This window comes from Stigmatopora nigra, chromosome 19 (assembly GCF_051989575.1).
Source record: "Stigmatopora nigra isolate UIUO_SnigA chromosome 19, RoL_Snig_1.1, whole genome shotgun sequence".
Taxonomy (NCBI): Eukaryota; Metazoa; Chordata; class Actinopteri; order Syngnathiformes; family Syngnathidae; genus Stigmatopora; species Stigmatopora nigra.
The window spans coordinates 8,829,530-8,847,101 of NC_135526.1; the positions used below are offsets into that span (position 1 = coordinate 8,829,530).

General features: G+C 38.3%; 1 protein-coding gene across 2 annotated transcripts; it reads left to right on the forward strand.

Annotated features, from left to right (window-relative positions):
* The first annotated feature begins 739 nt into the window (after nucleotides 1-739).
* Nucleotides 740-16,872, forward strand: LOC144212273 (sodium/hydrogen exchanger 6-like). 2 transcript variants are annotated; one of them, XM_077740013.1, is made up of 17 exons: nucleotides 740-1,107; nucleotides 2,335-2,534; nucleotides 3,072-3,149; nucleotides 4,350-4,426; nucleotides 4,508-4,620; nucleotides 5,567-5,672; nucleotides 5,843-5,944; nucleotides 6,735-6,881; nucleotides 7,089-7,189; nucleotides 7,271-7,359; nucleotides 8,377-8,490; nucleotides 8,817-8,928; nucleotides 12,086-12,239; nucleotides 12,312-12,342; nucleotides 12,422-12,510; nucleotides 12,687-12,792; nucleotides 13,395-16,872. In XM_077740013.1, the coding sequence occupies exons 1-17, from the start codon at nucleotides 828-830 to the stop codon at nucleotides 13,695-13,697; spliced, it is 2,202 nt and encodes a 733-aa protein (XP_077596139.1). In that variant the 5' UTR covers nucleotides 740-827; the 3' UTR covers nucleotides 13,698-16,872. The 2 variants fall into 2 exon arrangements, with proteins under 2 accessions (XP_077596139.1, XP_077596140.1); XM_077740014.1 differs by lacking the exon at nucleotides 5,843-5,944.
* The last annotated feature ends 700 nt before the right edge of the window (nucleotides 16,873-17,572 follow it).

The window sequence follows — 17,572 nt, forward strand, 5'->3', positions numbered from 1 at the left end:
GTAGATTGATTTAGGGGTGCTCGGACGATTGGTCGCTGGTCTTTTGGTCGCCGGTCTTTTGGTCGCCGGTCTTTTGGTCGCCGGACTTTTGGTCGCCGGTCTTTTGGTCCCTTTTGGTCGCCGGTCAAATGGTGACAGAGAGTTTACTGTCGAAGCCAGCTCTCAAAATTATATTCTAGATATTATAGAAGAAGCGCAGCCCTGGTTTCTGCCATTTTTCATCCCGTCTTCCGCTTGTGAGTTACATTGAGAATTTTGGCTTTAAAAAAAATGAACTTATTTTATATATTTAATATAAAAAAACAGATGTACTGAAGCAGTGAAGTGGTGAAGGACCACATTACATATACATATGTTAAATATTGTCCCGTGGGCTGCAATTAGCCCTTGTGCCGCATGTTTGAGACCCCCTGTCCTAATGAAAGTTATGAAAGCAATTCAGAAGAAAAATAGACGTGCATGAATGATATTTATTACGATTACAAATGTATTCATTTTCATTCAACTGAAGGATGAAGTTTCATATCAAACCTTGTGAAGATAAACAGTACGACAGGCGAGTGAATGGATAAATGTACTTTACTTAACCAGTTTGTTTTCCTTTTTATAATATTCACATGTTTTTATGATTAAATTCCTTGCATATCTGACTTGCTGCATTCCTCTCTGTAGTATTCCTTATTTTAAGCTATTATTTTGAATAACGGGAACTTATTTTATTTTGAAAGAAACACGGAGATGACGCCGTTTGTTGTTGTCCGTCACAGGGACAGCGCGCTTTGCCTGATCCCACTACTATCACTGCTACTCTAAGCGCTAACGGCACAATGGCGTCTAGACAGACAAATCCGCCCCTTCACGGTAGATTCCCAACGGCCCTGCGGTCCCTGCCGTTTGCCCTGCTTGTCGTGGTCCTCGTCGGGAGAGGCGAGAGCAACCCGATGGACAACGCCGCAACAGAGAGGCTAGCTGAGGAAAGCCACCGTCAAGACAGTGCCAACCTGCTCATCTTCATCATGCTCCTCACGCTTACTATCCTCACTATATGGCTTTTCAAACACAGACGTTTTCGATTCCTTCACGAAACGGGGCTCGCGATGATATACGGTAAGAGCATTTGCTAACAGCCCATTGACAGCGGCGTGTAGCATCCATGTTATCTAGCTAATTATCCTCCTCCGATTGAAGCACTCGTTACATTTGACAGTTTACTTGTGAACTGGGGTCGTTCCGCCCCCTAAGGGGTGTCAAAATTTTGGCCCGCAGGCCGGAAGTGACCTACTAGGGCAGGGGTCGGGAACCTTTTTGATGATGAGAGTCATTAACAATTCATATTTTCTAATGTTATTCCCTGAGAGCCATATTCTGAATTTCTAAGTAAAAAATGTAAATGGGTCTTTAAAAAAAGTAATTTCATCACTTTTAAAGTGGAAAAAAACGGAATACTTTTGACAACGTTCTTATGGACTTGCTCATCAATGAGTATGCATTCCAGTGTAGTCTAATACAAAACAAGAGAAGATTAAAGCAGCTCTAGACATAGTATCTTCCATATTTTAGCTCATAGGTTAGCAAAGAGCCAGATGCACCCATTGAAAGAGCCACATGTGGCTCCCGAGCCATAGGTTCCCTACCCCTGTACTAGGGGGTTTGATCTGGCCCGTGGGGGTGTTCATTCATTCTGCATGACAGAATTAAATGTTTTCTTATGTAATTTTCTCTGCCTCATCTCATTTTCTGAACCACTTTATAGCCATTAAAGTCACGGGGGTGCTGGAGCCTAACCCAACTCTCTCCAGGCCAGAGGCGGGGGACAGCCTGAATCGGTGGCCAGCCAATCGAAGAGCATTATTTAATTTTTTTAAATGCAAAACCAGAAATTTGTGACTTGCATTGCATTACTGAATTTTGATTAATTTCCTATCCGCAATTACATTTGTTCCTTCGCCCCCTGCCGGCAAAACAGCCCCTTCATTGGTACTCTATGAGTTAATAGAGAACCTTATAATGTACCGTATTTATTAGAGAATTAACGTTTATTCGCTGCCTGCAGTCGAAAAGGATTGAATGTGTAGCGTCGTCAATGTTACAGTTTTGGGCCAAAAATAAACTGATCGCGCCCACATGAGATCTAGTTGGCATTAATGTGGCCCACGAACCAAACTGAGTTTGACCCCCTTGAGTAAGAATGTTTTTTGCCAACTTGAAAAAAAATGAAGTTACTGTTTTGTGTTCGTAATTCAGCAATACGGACCAGACTGAGTATAAGATGAAAAATTAGCGTTAGATTTATCGAGCACATATCTAAGTTTTTCTCTCCCTCCTCTATGTAAGGACTCCTAGTGGGCTTGATCCTGCGTTTTGGCGTTCATGTTCCACCGAGCATGAGCGACGTTGTGCAGGGCTGTGCCGTGAACGCTAGTCCTGCCACATTGCTCGTCAATGTCAGTGGGCGATTCTACGAATACACACTCAAGGGCGAAGTCAGTCGCGGCAAAGGCCGACAAGTGCAGGACGACGAGATGTTGAGAAAGGTAAGGCAAGACTTGGTCGTTCTTTATTTTTGTAAGTACAGTAATCCCTCGAAAATTGCGGTACATGTAGACCAGACATGGCCAGGATAATGAAAAAACGCACAGTAGGATCACCCCTATTATAACTACCTTTTTTTCTTCTTCAGTGCTGAGTCCCAGTAGCAAGCAGAAGACAAGGGATTGGCTTCCGCTTGTGAGTTTCAGCGTGGATTTTTAAATTTTTCTATGAACTTAAAAAAAATTAAAAAAATAAAAAATATTTTTCTTTAGTGCGGGTTTCAGCGTGAATTTTCACTTTTTATGAACTTAAAAAACAAATAAATGTTTTTCCCCCCCAGAAAAAAATAAGCGATATAGTGTAGCCGCAAAAGTTGAAGCGGCGATATTCGAGGGATTACTGTATTTTGTTATTCTCCAATCGCATACGGCGCACACTCAAGAAGGAGGTCTTGGTGCTCTCCGAACAACTTTATTTACTAGTTTGCGACATATTTATGCCAGGTGCATTAAACATTATTATCTGCTATGTTTCCTCAGGTTACTTTTGACCCGGAAGTCTTTTTCAACATTTTACTCCCCCCAATCATCTTCCATGCTGGGTACAGTCTGAAACGGGTAAGGTCGTCGATAGAACAGTTATTATTATATGTTAACTGTGACAAGCTTTGCAACTAAAGGCTGGGATCGGTGGCGCTTAGCATTTCGTTCTCACTGCGGGAGACCTGGGTTTAAATCCAGGTCGGTCCTCCTGTGTGGAGTTAGCATGCGTGGGTTTTCTCCGGGTACTCCGGTTGCCTCCCACATTCCTAAGACATGCATGGTCAGGGGATTGGACACTCTAAATTGCCCCCAGGTATGAGTGTGAGCATGAATGGTTGTTTGTCTCCTTGTGCCCTACAATTGGCTGGCCACCAATTCAGAGTGTCTTACGCCTCTGGCCCGAAGTCAGCTGGGATAGGCCCCAGCACCCCCGCAACCCTAGTGAGGATAAAACGGTTCACAAAATGAGATGAGAACAGAGGTGTCCAAATTAAGAATTGTGGGGCAAATGCACACCAGTGTCCAGTGTTTGGTGGCTCGAATCAAATGATGAAAATGTAATTGAATATGGCCAGTAAAGGAAGCTTGAGGTTAGCCTACTTTCTGTTGTTGGATTGGTTTTCTATGACCATCATTGGCAGCCATTAAGTTAATACATAAACACAAAAGAACCCAAGTTTGGCCACCCCTGATTTAGAATGAGGGGAAAATTTCATTTGCGGCGACTCCCTATGTAAGGACAATACTGAATCATCCAAAAAACGAGAACCATAAAAATAAAAAATATATTTATGTTATATTTTAAGTTGTGTCTATATGTTTTAAGATTTGAAGGCAGGCTCGATTCGGCACTCTAGGATGTCCACCAATCAGTTTATTGTTTTGCTAATGTAATTTCAAACTCATCTATAATCTAAGTGTGATTTATGGGTGTCTGGGTGTTTGTGTGTGTGTGTGTGTATGTTAAGCTTCTCTTGCAACGTTTGTCCAAACCGTGCAACGTAGAGAGTTGACATTTTTTAAGGTGACCAGAAACGGCTGTTGGATCCAAATAGACAAGTGATGAGTGATTGTATTTCTTCACCTTCTCTATGTGTGTAAACTCAATCTTTTATATGTTTATCACCCATTTTTCACAAGAGATTTTTTTAAGAGCACAAAAATTGTCTTTTGGGTTTAAACAAGGAGGTAGGACTGGCGAAGCCTGGCACCCCCTGCTTGTAGTTAAAAAATAGAATCTACTTTCAAATGAATGTTTGTCCTCATTTGTCACAGAGGCATTTTTTCCGCAACATTGGCTCCATCTTGGCTTATGCTTTCATGGGAACTGTTATATCCTGCTTTATTATTGGGTAAGTACGCTATTCATATTCACATATTGTAACTACAATGAACTTCCCCCTCATCTGATGGCTCCCTGTATTGTCCTCCAGGCTCATCATGTACGGATTTGTGTCCTTCATGAAAGTGGTGGGCCAGCTGGGGGGAGATTTTTACTTCACTGACTGTCTATTCTTTGGTGCCATTGTATCAGCGACAGACCCAGGTACAACATAGGATTCCAAAACATCACATTGGGAGATCCTTCAGTTTATTTTTTCTCCCTAATCCCAAATATTACGGCCAGCGTCACCCCAATTCGACCCACGCGGAAAATACGCTAGCATTTTAATTAATACAAAGTGGCCCACTTTCTCTTCCTGCAGTTCAGTAGAACCGGAATGTTGTGGCCACGATAACCGTTTTAACTAAATAGTGGTATTAAAAATATTATTCATCTGTAGCTATTTAGTACATTTTCTTAAAACTTACACTAAAGATAGTTGATGTCACTTTGGTGGAATGTATAGTGCTTGCTTATCTCCAAACAATAATATATGCTGTTAAATTAGTAAAGCAAATGACAATCTTCCTATTTTTTTATTAATTTTGTTTGTTCTCTTTTGTGTAGATCAGAATTAAATAAAGCTAAGCCCATATATGTGCATTTTTCCACTAAAAATACTGTCGTGAATGTAAACCTTATTTTGAATGACGTCAAAAAAACATAACCTTGGTTTGAGTATAGCCATGGACACCATTTTAGATCAGGCTTTATAATGCATCATTACATTTTGGCCCAATTTGTGTTTAACTGTTCATCTCTATTTGGTTCCTAGCGAATTTTTGCTCTACGATCAAACCTTTTAAGTTTTACTAGTGCGGTCAATGATTTAAGGAATTTGTTTTGTATAGAGAACTTTTTTCTGTGTTAGTCTTACATGAGATCTCGCATTATTATAGTTGGTGCTCATTTGAATTTCAAGTCTTCTGTACATTTGCAGTCAAAAGTTTGAAAATTCCTGTCTTAAATCTTTTGACTGTATTTCCCTGAAACTTTTTTAAGTATTCAGATTTACTCTACTTCCCAACATGTTGCAATTGTATTTATTTTAGACGATAACCCAATCATTATTTTTGATTGTCTTATTACCTTCCGTCTTGTGTTGCAGTGACAGTGCTGGCTATTTTCAATGAGCTGAAGGTAGACGTGGACCTGTATGCATTACTTTTTGGAGAGAGCGTGCTCAATGACGCCGTGGCGATTGTTCTCTCGTCGTAAGTTTCTGTGACACTCCTCCTCCATTTTACAAAAGACTCATGCCCGCAATACATCTTCAAATCCATAACTGGATTCATTGTACTAACACAAGTCCCTGTCATTCTCCTGCTGGCCTACCATTCATCCACCTGTCTTGTTCATCACCTACGCGTACGTATGCATGCAGTGTTCTTCTCCGCTTGGAGAAGCAGAGTAGGTGGGAGGCTCGAACTGTGCGGCCCAAAAGTGAGGAAGAATGGCTGGGTGTGAATCAGACGGCCATTCCTCGGTGTGTGGTTGGGATGTGTGTTTTTTTTTGTGGTAGCATGTTGGGCAGTTGGAAACCGAAACATAATTCGGTATATTTACTAAAACAACTACAGAGTACCAGGTATTTATTTGTGGAGGCACTTTCAGGCACGTCTTACAGTTGAGGCCTTTATTTGGAAAGAAAGTCGGGTCAACTGTAACAGGAGAAATCTGTATTTGTGGTTCTTATCAATAATGCAGTACAGTTATAGGCAGAGCTGTAATTGTTTTTCCTGCTTAAGTTTCCATGCATTTGATTATACAGATGCAGGTGCATGAAAAGTGTGGCCCAAGTCAAATTTAGCCATTTTTTAACAATTAGGGAAGGGGGCCTATTTAAAAAAAAAAAGAAAAAGCTATTAGGAGGGTTTTAGTGTTCACATAGTCTTCTGGGAGCCTTATAATTTTTTTTAGGAACAATTGACAAAATACCCAATGCCAAGTTTATTATTATATATTATGAACATTTGTGTTGTACATGCTTTCTTTTCCTCTTCTTCCACTTCCGCATTTTTCTTTTGATTTAAGAATAACATGGTAGTGTTTTTGGCAAACAGGAGATGAATTAGGAGGTAGTCTCCATTCGAACAGAGTCCACTGTTTAAGAAACTGTCTTTTTTCCCATTTACAATGCTCATTATAGCGATGGATTGGGCTTTATTTAAAAACATATATTTACAAGGGTCTTTTGAGTACTCTGAGGGCAATTTTAGAAAGAAGAGTGGTAATACAAGACAAAGGATGGCTCATGCTGTCCATTCGGCCCTCAGTTCCATTGTGGCCTACCAGCCGGCGGGGGACAACAGCCACAGTTTCGAGGCCATGGCCCTGCTCAAGTCCTTTGGCATTTTCCTGGGCGTCTTCAGCGGATCATTTGCTCTTGGCGTGGCCACCGGGGTGGTGACAGCGCTCATATCCTTATTATAATCTGATTATCGACATTATTTTTGGTAAATGAGTGTTAGCTTTCCAATAGCAATGTGTTTAGTTGTCATAATGTCTTTTGTTTTTGATTAGATGCAAATGAACAACACACATTCACATACAGCGGCATTGTGGAGTTGTCTTGTTTCTTCTAATATCATGTTCTATTATTTATTCCTCTTAACTTTCCATCACGTAACCAAGTTTACTAAGCTGAGGGATTTCCCCTTGCTGGAGACTGCACTGTTTTTCCTCATGTCATGGAGCACCTTCCTGTTGGCAGAGGCATGCGGATTTACTGGTGCCTGATTCACTTAATAGTTTCGTCGTCTTCATAGTTCCGTTAACTGTCCAGTAATTTTCTGAATATGTCTGACTCCAGGCGTGGTTGCTGTGCTGTTCTGTGGCATGACTCAGGCTCATTACACCTATAACAACCTCTCTCGGGACTCTCAGGATCGAACCAAACAGGTACAGTAATATCCCGTTTAGGGCCGAACAATACAGTAATACTTTGAGATACGAGCTTAATGCGTTTCGGGAGCGAGTTCGTATGTTGATTTACTCTTATCTCAAATCAACGTTTCCCATAGAAATGAACTGAATACAAATTAATTTGTTCCCACCCTCTGGAAAAAAAAAACCTTGATATTACAATGGATTTTTAAAAATTTGTTGTAATTCATTATCTACTAACAGTAACAAGTTCTGATTTTCAATACTAATATGAGACATTATTCAGTACATCGCGGAGTGCACGGAGACGCGGTTGTAACATAACAAACAAAAATTTAACCTAAATGATTACAATACAGATACACTTAAAAATAAGTTTTAATCTTACCTTACACTAAACTTAATTCAGATTTTGTTTTAATTTTTTGTTGTTGCTTTTTCCGGCTTGGCTCTTTTTGCCTCGCTTCCAGCTTCCCTGTTAGTTTTTAAAAGGAAAATATCTAGGGTTGTTTCCATTTGTCTCCCCTTCAAAGTATTACGAAAATGACACACACAAATGTCCTCACAATAGGATAACGCACAACCACTTGTCAACTTGTCTGGGTGCCCTTACGTATTGGCGAGCCAGCGCCGTCACACTTACACCAGTTATTTTTTTTCCGATTAGATCGCGCATTTTGTTAGCACTATCCTTCATTGCGTCTACTTGCTTTGGACCCATTATTTTTCTACTAATTCTTCACTGACTAACGCAAAAAACACGGCAAAAACAACGCTCCGCCTAGTGATCATAGATATCTTTACATGAGGAAAATGCGACAAGAAAGACAGTGTGCTGTTATCATGAGCAGCCTCTCGCGTCTCGGCCTACTGGCTGTCTTGTATGCTCGTTTCTCAAAATTTGTCGTCCAAACCTATTACCACAGTTTCTGCAGCATATTTCACTTAATAATGAATGGTCACCAAAACTCAGATTAGGCAAATAGCCAGGTGTGTTCACATGTGTTTTTCTGTCTGTCTATTCCTTTGCAGTTGTTTGAGCTGCTCAACTTTCTGGCAGAGAACTTCATCTTCTCCTATATGGGCCTGACGCTTTTCTCCTTTCAGTCGCACGTCTTCAACCCTTTGTTCATCATCGGCGCCTTTGTATCCTTGTCTTGTTGGTTTTATTTTCTACTATGCATTTTGGAATTGTCATACTGTGAAACATTGGTTAACTGACCTTCCTGGAGGGTCTCATAACAGAGGGACAAACACTAAAAGTTTTACTAAAGAGGTGTCCTGGAAATATCCTGACACCCATGGCACTTAATCGTTTTTTTTTTTTCGTATCATGTGAACCTTGCTGCGTAAATTTATCCTTGGAGAAAAATGATGATTCCATTTGTTGCCTGTCATCTGCCATCTGGTAACTGCAAATGTCTGCCAGTTGGCATAGTGGTACTTTTTCCTTGACCCTATTACTACTTTAGTTGGCGGTATTCTTGGGAAGGGCGGCAAACATTTACCCGTTGTCTTTCCTGCTCAACCTGGGTCGCAAGAACAAGATTGGATCCAATTTTCAGCATGTCATGATGTTTGCAGGTACTCTGTTTTATAGACTCTTGTGATGTATCAAAGGTTGAAAAATCTGAACATTTTATTGCAATTGCAACAATTGGCGAAGAACTTTCTCAGAACCTGTCCTAAAATAACAGCCTTCAGTGCTGTAAAACTCCAAATCATAGTTTGCAAAGTGATTTTTAAGTTCTAAAATAGATGTCCTTCTGAAAAGTATCTTGCCTTGTCTAATAATTCTGTTTTGAAACTATTAACTAATCTACTGAACAGATTGGAACTTTTCAGTTTACAAAAATACTTGAAATAAAAACTCGTGTCCATATATAGTATAAAAATTTGCGAGGCGAATGTTAACTAATGATTCCCTTAAGCTCCATTTTAACTGGTATTGCTATCGTCATCAAAAAATAAAAGTTATCTGTTAGGTGCTGACATAAGGTGCAAGCATAAATACAGTTATCCCTCAAATATCACAGAAAATGTAGAGCAGACGTGAAGTAGGATCACCCCTTTTATTACTACCATACTACATTTTTTCACGCCTATACAAAAATACAAGTACACAAGCACAATTATGATGAAGTGAATTCATCAAATACTAGTTATACGCACATGAAAAGACGGTAATGCATTAATATCTAAATATAATGTATATTTTAAAAAATGTAAATACTTTAAATACTTTATTCAGTGAAAATAGCTGTATATAAATCTACAAAAACAGGTTATTGGGAGTTTTAGTCCATGTCCTCTTGCAGAGTCCAGACCTCGAAGTACAGCCTTGCTTTAGGAATTAAACTTTTTATGAAGGCTTTCGACAGCAACAAATTAAAATGGTGTACAGACTATCCTAATTTCCAACACTATTATGGAAAACCAAATACAATACCACGATAAGTAATCACATCATAACATAGAAAAACAATCATGGCTGGTTCTAGAACAGATAAATTGTCATAATGTAAAATCTCAACCCTCTCATTTATTATCTATAATCCAATATTAGCATTAACTTTGACATATAGGTGGGAAGTGATAGAAATCATGCAATCACAAATAGCTTGGTGTACATTTTATCCAATTTGGTACAATCCAGATTATGAAGTAACCAATAATTTTGTATTCATTTTAGTCCATGGAAAGAAAGGAATGGACCAATTCCAGCATTTATTTCAAGTCAATATATTTAAGTCATGTAAAAAATATTGCGACACTCAAATAAATGTCAATTTCCTTCAATACATTGAAATCACGGCAGCCATCAAAATTAAATTTCCCAACACTGTTCTTAAAATAAAATTGAAAAAAATATTTCTTAACATCAACAAAAACTACTTTCAATAAGGCTATAAATTAATCATATGTTATTATTCCATGTTTACCAATTGGAGAAAAAAAAGAGTAATTACTACTCATGAATGTCCAGAAAAGTTACGTAAAACATGTCTGTAAAAATAGTCACAATGACAAAGAATATTCATTTGCTCGCACGCAAGCACTTTTGATGTTATTTATGTTATTAGACTAAATAAATTCACAGATTCCCGCTTAGGGCATAGAACAACAATCGTTTCGTAATTTGACAGTCCTTAAATACACATTTGATTAAAGGCCCAAAGCAAAATGTTTGGACATTTCTGCGTGCGTCTGACTAAACACTGCAATTTATGTCGCCCCAGGCTAAGAGAGACAGCAATAAAGTAAATTCATGACCTGAGGCAATTGGTCAAAATGTAGTCTTTCACACAATCCTGTGTTGGATTGAAAAGAATGAACATTTATGGCCCTTTAATCAAGCCTGTCTGATTTAAATTTGAATTGAATCACATTTTCCCTTGATCAGTTTTCAGATTTGAATGCACTTGTCTCACCAGCAGAGGAAAGTGTTGTTTATCAGGATCGGCCGTTGCTTGTTAATTACTTGACATTTGTCTGTGATTTTTTTTCTTTGTTTACTGTATTCACGCGCATATAAGCCGCATTTCTCGGACAAAAAAATAATGACTGAATCGAGGTTACGGCTAATATGCGCATAAAAAGACGACAAAGACGAAACGCCATCACACAATACAAAGCGGCTGGCTAATACGGTCATTTATTTCAAAATAGAGAAAAGATAAACAGATAAAACGCTAAACAAAATTAATTTTGACATCTATGAATAAAATTCAAGAAAAAAACGTGGAAAAAAACGTGAAAAAAAATCACTAGTGCCTGTGGCTGCTCACTTTGGGTGTCGCCATCTTACATTAGGCGCCGCCATTTTACTTAGGGCGCCGCCGTCTTACCTAATTCTGACTGCCCAGACGCGAGTAGATGTGTTCATAGCGCTTACCATGTCAGCACATCCCAATGGTTGTTAAGGCTGATTGTAGGTCTTGTGGTCGATTGTTAGAATATCAGCCTTTATACCTGCGTAATGTGTATCTCATGCTATTATTGCACCTAGAGACTTGGCGAACACTATACCGCTACGGACACACTTCCTGGTTGTGCTTACGTTACTTCATTGATTCATGATTGTATATTTGTGATTATGAAATAAAACAAAATTCCGCTTAGATTTTTTTTTAACCATCGAAAAACTATAAAGATCTTTCTACATAAAAAAACGATTTGGCTGCAACAACATCTTAAACTTCTGGTAAAAAAATTGTAATTTCTCTCATTAAAAAGCATTAAGTTCTCATCAAGACAGACTTATTTCTTTTTTCAAATTGAATAATTTGATATTTTGCATTAACGCAGACAGGCATATCAACTTCCTTATCATATTGACCCCAATAATCTGCTTTTGATTCATACAATATCTCAGAAATACCATATGCAATGACTTTTTTTAAGATTGGTATTTCCTATTAAAAACCATGAATATGGAGGTGAAAATTGTGAATGAGGGGTTGACTTATACGCGAGAAATTGTAAAATTTAACCATTTTAAAGGCAATTGTAAGAGTGCGGTTTATATCCCCGTAAATACGGTAATAACTCTCCTTTGCGTTTTCCCGAGTAGCTCGATCATTTGTAACAAATTCTAGAAAATATATAAAATGTGCTTCACTTTTTAATTGAACTAAGAGCAATAAAGTATTATGCTAATTCTTGAGAAGCATCTGAATATTGTCCATAATTAGTTATTGCACTTTTGGGGTTATTCTACACTTCTTCCGTTCTCCTGTAGGTCTGCGCGGAGCCATGACGTTCGCCTTGTCCATCCGAGACACTGCCACCTACGCCCGCCAGATGATGTTCTCCACCACCTTGCTGATCGTCTTCTTCACTGTGTGGATCTGCGGAGGGGGCACCATGCCTATGCTTTCCTTCATGAGCATTCCGTAAGGCCTACCCCTAAAGTCTATATTTTCAGTATTTTTCTCACCAATTACAAAATGTTGTTTCCCTCTCAGTGTGGGTGTGGATTCTGATCAAGACCAAACGGTAACTACGACTAAGTTAAAATCTATTGGTGGAATAAATAAGCAATTTTAAAAACGTGACCGAATTATTTTCCTGACAGAGTTCTGGACTGGTGGACGGTTCACTGAGAAGGAACACCAAGCATGAAAGCGCCTGGCCTTTCAGGATGTGGTACAACTTTGATCACAAGTATCCTTTGATGTGAAACAACGCAGAATTTAAAATTTAAAATTATTCATACTGATTTTGTCCCATGAGAGGAAGATCATTGAACCTTTCTGCTTATGTTTTAAGTCCCTAATGTTATATTGAGGATAATTTGCCCCTTTCCAAAATGTTTGAGGTCTTTTACAATTTTCAAACAGCTACCTGAAACCACTACTGACCCACAGTGGCCCCCCTCTGACTGCCACCATGCCCACCTGTTGTGGACCACTGGCCCGTTGCCTGACCAGCCCGCAAGCATATGAGGTTTGGACAAAGTTAAAAATACATTTTAAAACACGCCTGAAGAGCCACACATATTCAAATTCTCAAAATCATCGACCACATCTGAAATTAATCAAACCCAAGAACGAAGACAGAACACTTTTCCTTCAACACTTTCTTCCTTTTTTCTTTTATTTCAATTTGTTTAATTTTATTTTAGAATTGTTATTTTATTCATAATCACATTTTCTCTAACTCATGTTTTTTGTAAATTTGTCTTTTTTAAATCATTGTTATATACTCTTATTTTCCTTACTGCTTATTTTCACAAGGGTTGTGGGGGTGTTGGAGCCTATCCCAGCTAACTATGTTCATGAGGTGGGGGACACTGAATTGGTTGCCAGCAAATTGCAGTTTATCCTATATAGATCCATCAATTCATTCATTTCGTTTAAATAATCTTTACTTAAAAGAAAAAAATGCCCATTGCAAAATAGATGTGGGCCCTGGTTTAAATAATTGCTATAAGAACATTGATAAACAACAAAAAAGTCATCATTCCTGCATGAGAGGGTTAAGCTTTTAGAGTTGCCATAGAATATTTATTTTAGTGTCTCATCCACAGTTTGTTTTTTGCACACTAGAACGAAGGGCAGCTGCACGACGACGACTCTGATTTCATCCTAAACGACCCCAGAGTGGGCGACATGTACGCCGACGTCACCGTCAGTACGGACGGCTCGGGCTCCGGGGGCATCAAGAGCCATCACCTGTCCGCCCCCGACGAGTGCCCGGAACACGAACTTGGGCTGACCGATCAGGAGGTGCCCATCCGGGGCACTCGCCTGGTCCTACCCATGAATGACACCGTCGATCCCCCAACAACAGTAACCCTACCTCCGCCGCCTTCGCCGCCCCGCACGGATCCTCGCAGGCACAGACTGTAAGAAAAGTGTTTTACGGTGGCGGGATGTGGCTTCTCTTTGCCATCATGGAAGATTTAATTTCAAGTTGATTCTGAACAGAAAACAAGATTGAGGCAGTAACTGTACTTAAACAACAGTACTGTATTTCTTGCAGGCCATTCAGGAGACAATTTCTCATTTCAATGATACAAATCATGGTAAACATAATTTAACGGTCAAATTATTTCATAACTGTAATGGTATTTTTACTAATCTAACGTAGTAACTGAGCCACTTCTGAAAAATATGGCCTGAATTAATCATTACGGTCAATTGATTGTAAGGGAGTCCTCGAGTTACAACCGAGTTCCATTTCTATGCTAGCGACGTAACCTAGGATTAAAAAAAATAGATGCTGTATATACCATTATTGCTGAGAAGTGCATGAAGAGTTAGGCTTCTCAATAATTTATTTGCAACCGAAAGCACAGAACATGACAAGCCTTGGCTGTAGATAATGCCAATTGAAAAGACTTCCCTACTCCTACCTCCCTCATTCACACCAGTTGGTGCTCGGACGTTTGGTGGCCGGTCTTTTGGTCCCTTTTGGTCGCTGGTCTTTTGGTCCCTTTTAGTCGAGAGTTTACTGTTGAAACCAGCTCTCAAAATTATATTCAGGAGAGAGAGTTTAATATCTAAGAGAGAGAGTTTAATATCTAAGTACTGTTTAATATCTAAGTACTGTTGAAAACAGTAGATATTTAGATCTTAAACTCTCTTGAATATAATTTTTAATGCTGGTTTCAATACTTAGATATTTAACAGTACTTAGATATTAAACAGAACTTAGATATTAAACAGAACTGAGATATTAAACAGTACTTAGATATTAAACAGTACTTAGATATTAAACAGTACTTGGATATTAAACAGTACTTTGATATTAAACAGTACTTAGATATTAAACAGTACTTAGATATTAAACACTCTCTCTTAGATATTAAACTCTCTTTCTTAGATATTAAACTCTCTCATGAATATAATTTTGAGAGCTGGTTTCAACAGTAAACTCTCTGTCACCATTTGACCGGTGAGCAAAAGACCGGTGAGCAAAAGACCGGTGAGCAAAAGACCGGTGAGAAAAAGACCGGTGACCAAAAGACCGGTGACCAAAAGACCGGTGACCAAAAGACCGGTGACCAAAAGACCGGCGACCAAAAGACCGGCCACGACACTGGTGAGACACGTGGTGGGTTTAGGGATAGCCCAGTAAACATAGCACTCAACACATCAACATTGTCACTTGAAACATACAGAAAATCCAGTTCGTTAAATTACTGTCCTTATTTTTAGTTTACATGAACCGGAAGTTGTTTGACTTTGACTAATGCAGTGCTTCTCAATTATTTTCTGTTAGGCCCCCTCTCTGGGGGCATAATGTGTAACCCGAGGACTCACTAAAAATCTTTACGTGAATAGGCCCAGTTCGGCTGTGTAAAAATTGCGAGGAGTGTGTGAAGGCACACCAAGCAAGGTCAGGTACTGCCAGTCCAAATGACATGTAATGATGTGCATGTTGAGTTAGTTGTGAGAGGGAAAAGCCACACTGAAACTGACTACATTAATCCCTCGATTATTGCGGTTAATGTAGACCAAACATGGCAGTGATAAACGAAAAACTGCAAAGTAGGGTCACTCACCCATATTTATAAAAAAATATCATGTTATTTTTTTTTACTTCAGTGCTGAGTACTAGTAGCAAGCGGAAGACAGGAGTGGTTTCAGCGTGGCTTTTCACATTTTTATGAAGTTTTAAAAAAATGCTTCAGTGCTTAATTCTCTGTTTTCCGCCGTTTTCCTAGTAGCAAGCGGAAAACGGGAGTGGGTTCCGCTTGCAAGTTTCAGCGTGGTATTTCACATTTTTATGAACTTACAAAAAAATAATAATTAAAAAAAACAAATTCCCCCAGAAAAAAATCTGCAATGTAGTGAAGCCGTGAAAGTTGCAGACAAAATATTTGAGGGATTACTGTACTTCCACTCTCTAAATACATTTTGGGAGTACCTGTGTGTTTCTATAATATGTGGAATTATTTATAAATGTATTTTTTGTTTTGAGATTTGACATTTCTTTATCATAGTTTGTTTTAGATGTAGGACGGCTCACAGGCAAGAAGCACCTTATTTTCACCCTCTGGAGGCCCCGCGATTGTCTCATTTTATGAGCGGTACGCTGTATGTATATGTAGGGAGTCGAGAGGTGGAAAGACAACATTTCTGGATTTTCATTCAGAAAATTTCTTACTGTATGCGTGCGTAAAAAAAAAGTCGGAAGTTTGGATAAGAAATTCCCCTGTGACTTCCATTTACAGTACTCTTCTCTGACTTATGCGACACACAGGCATTTCACGTCTTTTCTCAACTGTCGTGAATTCAAGTGCCTATTATGTAAATTGAACTCCTCAGTGTAGATTTGTACATTGGATTAATGCAGTCAGGTTATTATTTTGAATGACACTAAATGAGCCGGATTGTTTTGAATGTGACTGGTGCAGTTATTTTAATGGTCATTTTTGGTGCAATTGAGATTACAACCCATCACATTGTACAAACGTGCAGGTGTGCTGAACTGGAGGGTGACGGTTATGTTTAAATTAAGTAATTTTAATAGAGTGGAACCCCCTAAGGGATTTTGCAATGAACTTGGGAGGTTCTGCTGTACCAATACAGAAATATATCACCCACTAATTATGTCAGGCTTTTTCAACACTGTAAGCAGGTCGTTTTGTTTGACAATATAAGGATGAATTATTTAAACCCTCAAAGTGTTATTGTTTTTGTTTCTAGTAGTTCTATTCAGAATTAAACCTTTCAACATATTCTACAGAATATGGACGAGGCTGTAACTTTCATGTATGAAGGATTTACACTATGAATGCTCAGATTTAATTTATGGAACTTAACTCATAGTGATGAGTCTCCAAACTTGGTATTTTTGAAAAAAATGATTCTGTTTTTTTGTAGGGATTGAACACTGGAATGTGTGAGCATGGAAGCAATGTTTGACTATGTGAATCTTAAAAAAAAAAGAAATATGATCTAATGTATAGGAAATATGTGACTGAGTTGCTTCCTTCTATCCCATCGTTCTATATTTTTGGTCTCCTGGCTGCCATCTTGTAAATGTACCAGAAATAAATGTCAAGGATTGCTCATAGTGTGTACTCAGTCTGTGAATTTATTTTGTTGCAGTGTTTTTGTATTTGTGTTTGGTGGTTTTGATCATAAGGAGAGCCACCGATGTCTGTTGAGAGTATTTTTTTGTCAAAAGGTTACTGAATTATGAATGAAAACAAATCTTGAGTTTGATTCAATACACTTCACTAAAACCACAATACCACTTTTTGCAATATGCATAAGAATATTTGAAGCAGAATTGCTCCTTACCGTGAACAATTTATGAAATATTTAGATTAAGTTTCTACGAGCTCAGCAATAATGTTCTAAATTAGCACAAGTGTACACCATTCTGCTGTCCATACACTTAGTTAATTTTTTTAAATATTTCACTTCATGTGTGAAATAACCTCATCACCCATTGAGCACAAGACAATAAGAAATTAAAATTGGAAGAGTTTATTTTAAGATACGATGATTTCTAAAGGTGGGGTCAATCTTTTTAGAGTAATTAAAAAAAAAGTAAACACATGGCCATGTTTTTTATTCACATGACTATGCAGAGTAATTATTCCAAAATAATAGTATTAAGCAGACAGACAATTAAATATATTTTATTGGGTTTAATTAATTAAATTAAGTATAAATTAATAATACAATAATTTGTATTATTAATTGGTGTAAAATAAATTTATTGATTTATTAAATCATATACTCGTATAATGGCAATAAAAGCATTC

Coding starts and splice junctions, on each gene's coding strand:
- LOC144212273 (XM_077740013.1), top strand. CDS start 828: ATGGCGTCTAGACAGACAAATCCGCCCCTTCACGGTAGATTCCCAACG. Junction 5,673..5,842: donor GTGGCGATTGTTCTCTCGTC/GTAAGTTTCTGT, acceptor GTATGCATGCAG/TGTTCTTCTCCGCTTGGAGA. Junction 12,240..12,311: donor CTTTCCTTCATGAGCATTCC/GTAAGGCCTACC, acceptor TTTCCCTCTCAG/TGTGGGTGTGGATTCTGATC.